Source organism: Gadus chalcogrammus, chromosome 14, assembly GCF_026213295.1.
Source record: "Gadus chalcogrammus isolate NIFS_2021 chromosome 14, NIFS_Gcha_1.0, whole genome shotgun sequence".
Taxonomy (NCBI): domain Eukaryota; kingdom Metazoa; phylum Chordata; class Actinopteri; order Gadiformes; family Gadidae; genus Gadus; species Gadus chalcogrammus.
In genome coordinates this window covers 20986067-20992066 of record NC_079425.1, presented here as the reverse complement: position 1 = coordinate 20992066, position 6000 = coordinate 20986067, and the positions used below count along the sequence as shown (strand labels likewise).

The 6000-nt window shown below is 43.7% G+C and overlaps 1 protein-coding gene across 1 annotated transcript in view; it reads left to right on the top strand.

The window, feature by feature from the left end:
- Positions 1-4871, top strand: part of slc9a5 (solute carrier family 9 member A5) — an 11137-nt gene extending 6266 nt beyond the window's left edge. Inside the window, exons 8-17 of the mRNA XM_056607789.1 lie at positions 87-176; positions 598-668; positions 1162-1288; positions 1764-1852; positions 2716-2842; positions 3377-3526; positions 3770-3842; positions 4017-4151; positions 4231-4423; positions 4550-4871. Coding sequence (XP_056463764.1) covers positions 87-176; positions 598-668; positions 1162-1288; positions 1764-1852; positions 2716-2842; positions 3377-3526; positions 3770-3842; positions 4017-4151; positions 4231-4423; positions 4550-4871 — 1377 coding nt within the window. The remainder of the gene's footprint in view (positions 1-86; positions 177-597; positions 669-1161; positions 1289-1763; positions 1853-2715; positions 2843-3376; positions 3527-3769; positions 3843-4016; positions 4152-4230; positions 4424-4549) is intronic.
- Positions 4872-6000: the final 1129 nt, after the last annotated feature.

The following is a 6000-nucleotide window of genomic DNA, read 5'->3' as shown; positions in this document are numbered from 1 at the left end:
TCTCTCTCTCTCTCTCTCTCTCTCTCTCTCTCTCTCTCTCTCTCTCTCTCTCTCTCTCTCTCTCTCTCTCTCTCTCTCTCTCACAGGGGTTAACTATTAAACCTCTGGTCAAGTGGCTCAAGGTTCCTCGCTCCACCAACAGGAAGCCCACCATCAACGAGGAAATACACGAAAGGGTGAAACTATCTATCATTGAACTATTTATCCATAGTCCTATCTATCTATCACATTTTTATAATCTATTTGTCATATCTATTTATCCATCCTCTATCTATCTGTCTATCCATTGTACATCCATCTTCCATCCATCTATTTATCTATCACTCTCTCTATATATACTGTGTATATATATCTATGTATATATACATAAATATATCTATATATATCGGTCTTCTGTATCCATCCTTCCATCTCTGAATGGTCTATATATGTTTAGTATTATTATTCATGTTTTTAATGTTGAGTAGTTTAATTTATATTCTATATGTTAAGTAGTGTAAATTATAATCTATATGTTTAAATTCATATTCGATATGTATAGTAGTATAATTCATACTCTGTATGTTTAGTAGTATAATTATAATTCTATATATTTAGGCGTTTGATCATATTCTGACTGCAGTGGAAGACATCGCTGGTCTGCAAGGATATCATCACTGGAGAGACAAGTACGTTATATATATTGCTACAGTAATACATGTATAAATGCATCTATTAATACTTGTAAAATATATATCAGGAGGGATAAGATTACTATGCTATGTATTAACCATACATACATGCATAATGCATAAATTAATCTCTTCCTCTTTCTCTCTATATCTTTGTATCTTTTATCTTTATGTCTCCATATTGCTAGTCTTTATATAAATATATCTATTTTTATTTATATAATTTACATCATCTTTAGATATATCTATGTTTTTATATCCTTTATCTTGTCACTATATTTTTTTTTTCTTTAGATCTTTATATATATATCTATATATATAATTATATCTTTATACATCCCTATAGCTTTATATCGATCTTTTTTATAGCTCTTTATAATTTTATAAATATCTTTATAAATGTATATATTTGATGTATTAATAGCAATATCTCTATATCTTTATGTCTCCATATATTTCTATGGCTGTATTTCTATGTGCATGTCGGTAGGTGGGAGCAGTTTGATAAGAAGTACCTCAGTAGGCTTTTGCTGAGGAAGTCTGTGTACCAGAAGAGTGAACTGTGGGAAGCCTACCAGAAGATCAACATGAGGGACGCCATCAGTGTCATCGACCAGGTAGGAGGACAGAGGAGGGTTATGGTCCACAGCCGGCGTCTATAAGCATTATCCATGGTAGTCGCTAACAATGTTAACATAGGTTCATTGTTACCATAGTTACCTTTGTCAAGCTGTTGCCACAGCTACCAGCAGTTTCATCAATCACTGATAAGTATTGTCTGTGTGTGTGTGTGTGTGTGTGTGTGTGTGTGTGTGTGTGTGTGTGTGTGTGTGTGTGTGTGTGTGTGTGTGTGTGTGTGTGTGTGTGTGTGTGTGTGTGTGTGTCTGTGTGTGCGTACATTTGTGTGCACATCTGTGTGTGTGTGTGTGTGTGTGTGTGTGTGTGTGTGTGTGTGTGTGTGTGTGTGTGTGTGTGTGTGTGTGTGTGTGTGTGTGTGTGTGTGTGTGTGTGTGCACATGTGTGTGTGTGTGTGTGTGTGTGTGTGTGTGTGTGTGTGTGTGTGTGTGTGTGTGTGTGTGTGTGCGCATGTAGGGAGGGAATGTGTTGACCTCCAGGCTGTCCCTTCCCTCCATGGCCAGCAGGAGTTCGTTCCCTGAGGTCACCAACGTCACCAACTACCTGTAAGATTATTATTGATATCATGAAGTCTGTTTGCATTTTCAGTGCGGTTGCAAAGCAAGCCACACTATTGTAATTATGTGTCCTTAACTTTGCATTATTATTATTCTGCCTTTTTTGAGGAATCAACACAAAGAACACTACCAAATATTGGGTGCATACCAGTGCACTCTACACTATGTTTATAGACCAAACATTGGAGCCTTTTTTAATGTTTATAATATTATTTAATATGGAAAGTGAAGAGCTCAGAGAGTTGAGCACACGCCTGCAAGGCAGAAGGTCCATGGGTTGAATCCAACAAGGTACTCATATGGTCGGAGGAAACAGCTTGTCACAGGTGTTACTAAGAGTGTCTAATACTTGTGGCAGTGAAAGGACAATCTTGGAGACCGTGGGCTACTATTAATGGTGTACTAATACTAGCAGAGGATGCACTGTCTTTGTACACACATGGCTTGCTTGGAACTGGTGCTTGACACCGGTTATCGCTGCTTGCTGCTATATTTGTAATTATTATGATTACAAATATTAACATTATTAATATGCATGACTACTCATTCATCACATACTGTTAACATAATGATATGGTGAATCTTTAAACTACCAGTAATATTACTACTATTATTATTAACAAACATTACATACTTCTTCTTTAACATAAACACTTACATTGTTTTTATCATAAACATGATATTCTTGTTGATATGTGAAGGCCTGGTTAAGCTATGTCAAGTGTGTGTGTGTGTGTGTGTGTGTGTGTGTGTGTGTGTGTGTGTGTGTGTGTGTGTGTGTGTGTGTGTGTGTGTGTGTGTGTGTGTGTGTGTGTGTGTGTGTGTGTGCGTGCCTGCGTGCATGTGTGCAGCAGAGAGAATGGTAGCGGTGTGTGTCTGGACCTCCAGGTGATAGATAACGTCCCAGGAGCCAGGGTGGAAGAGGACAGTGAGACGCACCACTTTCTCACCGGGAACCTGTACAAACCACGACGACGGGTAACAAGTACTTATGTATATGTATGTATATGTATATATATATATATATATACATCGGTATCTATAGATATCTATGTATCCATAGATGTATGTAGATATGTAGCTTTGCAAACTTGCGTATATGTATACAAGTATAAATATTAATAACTTGTTTTGCTTGTTTATACCTGTTTTTGAGTTACGCTTAGCTTATGTTATTTGTAGAATATATCAGTTCTAGGTTATTTAATTGGTAAGATTATTTAAATCACTATGGATCAGCATTGTCTTCAGACATCTTAAGGTAATTTGAAAATGTTGAACGTGACTTTTAATCTGTGATCTCTCTCTCTCTCTCTCTCTCTTTCTCTCTTTCTCTCTTTCTCTTTCTCTCTCTTTCTCTCTCTCTCTCTTTCTCTCTCTCTCTCTCTCTCTCTCCTCTCTCTCTCTCTCTCCTCTCTCTCTCTCTCTCTCTCTCTCTCTCTCTCTCTCTCTCTCTCTCTCTCTCTCTCTCTCTCTCTCTCTCTCTCTCTCTCCCTCCCTTACTACCCTTAGTACCAGTCCCACTACAGCAGACACTTCATGCCGGCGGGGGAGCAGGAGCGGCAGGAGCGGGAGGTCTTCCAGAGAAACATGAGGAGCCGCATGGAGAACTTCAAAACGTCCAGACACAAGAGACACAAGAAAGACCGCAGCCAGAAGAAGGTCTTCCTCCTCTATCTCAGGCTGGGGTCGCAGGGGGTTGGGGTGGAAGGAAACTATCTTCCAAAATCTAGTTTGGGGTTATTCTACCCTATCTAGTTAGGGGTTTGTTTGTATACCAACTAGTTTGGGGTTAGTCTATCCTATGTCATTTGGGGTTAGTCCTTCCTATGTAGCTTAGGTTTGGTTCACATCCTATCTAGTTTGCTTCTAGCTACAGGGTGCTCAGTGTTGCTTCCTCCACAGCATCGAGGATCAGACACCAGGGAGCAGGAAGGAAATGAAAAACCTCGACGTAACGTCAGTTGGCAGGACAAAGGTAAACTGTCAAGACCACTGCTAACAATGCTAATAATAAACATGCTAATGCTAACCCTCATGATAATGCTCAGAATACATTTTATTTGTGAAGCACCTTTCTAGACGATCAAAGACAGAAAAACACAAAATACAAGATGTGAATGGATAGAGTAACCAGATGGTCTGTTTTCAGATCCAGTGGTGGTTCCGGTGGATTCGGAGATGGAGGACGAGAGAGAGGAAGAGGAGCGTTCCGAGAAAGAGGAAGACATTGGTATTACGTTTGTCGCTCGCAAGGAGGAACCACCAAAACAACGACCTCAATCAGGTACCACAAACACAGTGCACCCCACACAAACCCACACCGAGCAAGAATGCTCCTTAAGCCTTCTCCTCCTCTTCTATAGTTCCAGCTGCTCTGGAGGCGTGTGACAGCCCCTCGATGGCCTCCCCCACCTGCGGGGAGCGCTTCCTCCCCTGGAAGGTCGGCGCCGGCTCCCTCCCTCCCTGCGTGTCCGTCGAGGCCACCAAGGTCATCCCCGTGGACCTGCAGCAGGCCTGGAACCAGAGCATCTCATCTCTGGAGAGCATCTCCTCCCCCCTCAACCTGAATCCCAACCCCAGAGTCACGGCCTTGTCCCCGTCCTCCGTAATCCCCAACCCAAACCTCAGGTTCATGGCCTTGCCCCCTCCCACCCTGAACCCCAACTCTAACCTCAGGGTCGTGGCCTTGCCCCCTCCCGCCCTAAACCCTAACCCCAGGTTCTCGGTCCTCTCCCGGCTCGCCGGCCAGCGACCCGTCTCCTCCCCTCCTTGTTCCTCCAGCCAATCAGAGAAGGAGCAGCAGAAGGAGGAGGAGGAGGAGGAGGCCTTGTCCGAGCAGCAGCAGGAGGAACAGCCCCTCATGTCCGTCAGGCCCCCTGCTCCTCCTCTCAGCTCCACCCCCGGAGAAAGGAGGAGGAACCCATGTGTCTACCTGAGGAGCCTGGTGACAGTGCCCCCTGCTAGCAACACTGAGACACACACCAGAGGACCTACTCAGCTGTAACCACCACGCGCACGCACGCACGCACGCACGCACGCACACACACACACACACACACACACACACACACACACACACACACACACACACACACACACACACACACACACACACACACACACACACACACACACACACACACACACACACACACACCAGGGCCGTCGATAAGGGGTGAAAGGTGATGACGATTCTAGGGGCCCACAAAAAAAAAAAAAATATTTTTTTTTTATTTTATTTTACTACAAGCCCATAGCACTACCATAGCGCCCCCCCCCCCCCCCCCCCCCCCCCCCCCCCCAATTTCTCCCTCGTCAACAATTGCTCCTTACACCCCCCCCCCCCCCCCCCCCCCCCCCCCGTCAACAATTCAGCGCAGGGGGGCCCATCAGTAAATCTTGTCTAGGGGCCCAGGAATCGTAGCAACGGCCCTGACACACACACACACACACACACACACACACACACACACACACACACACACACACACACACACACACACACACACACACACACACTCACTCTACTGGCATCTCCTGAGCATCAAGAGCACTCAGCAGAACCTTCCTCTACAGCTGGACCAGGGAGACTTACTACATTCCAAAACCAGCACAAATCCACCGTCCAGATAGACCAGTAGAGCCAGTACAGACCAGAGATCATGAGAGACCAGATTCCATTAGAGACTAAAGAACAGCAGTGACCAGGAGTTACCAGCGATCAGAAGATACCAGACACCAGGAAAGACTCCAGGAGACCAGGTCAGCAGAGAGAAGAGACCATAGGCAAAAGAGCAGCAGAGAGAGACCAGATATCAAGAGAAACCAGACACCACAAGAGATTAGAGACAAGACAGTAGAGACCAGAGACTACAGATCAGGAGGAAGAATATAACTTACAAGTCTTACCAGGAATGAGCCCTATATGGCTGGAGATAAGGAGCTGCTGGTCATAGAGCCTTCTGTAAAGGCTTGTATTTTAAATGTTTTTAAAACTTTCATAAAATAATCTAGGACTGCAGATAATGGTTTATTTTGATTGAGAGAAAACATAACACCATACCAATAATTGTGTACAATATATACTTAATCACCGTGCAGTGTTTTTTCTTTTTTTAATTGCTTAGTTCCCA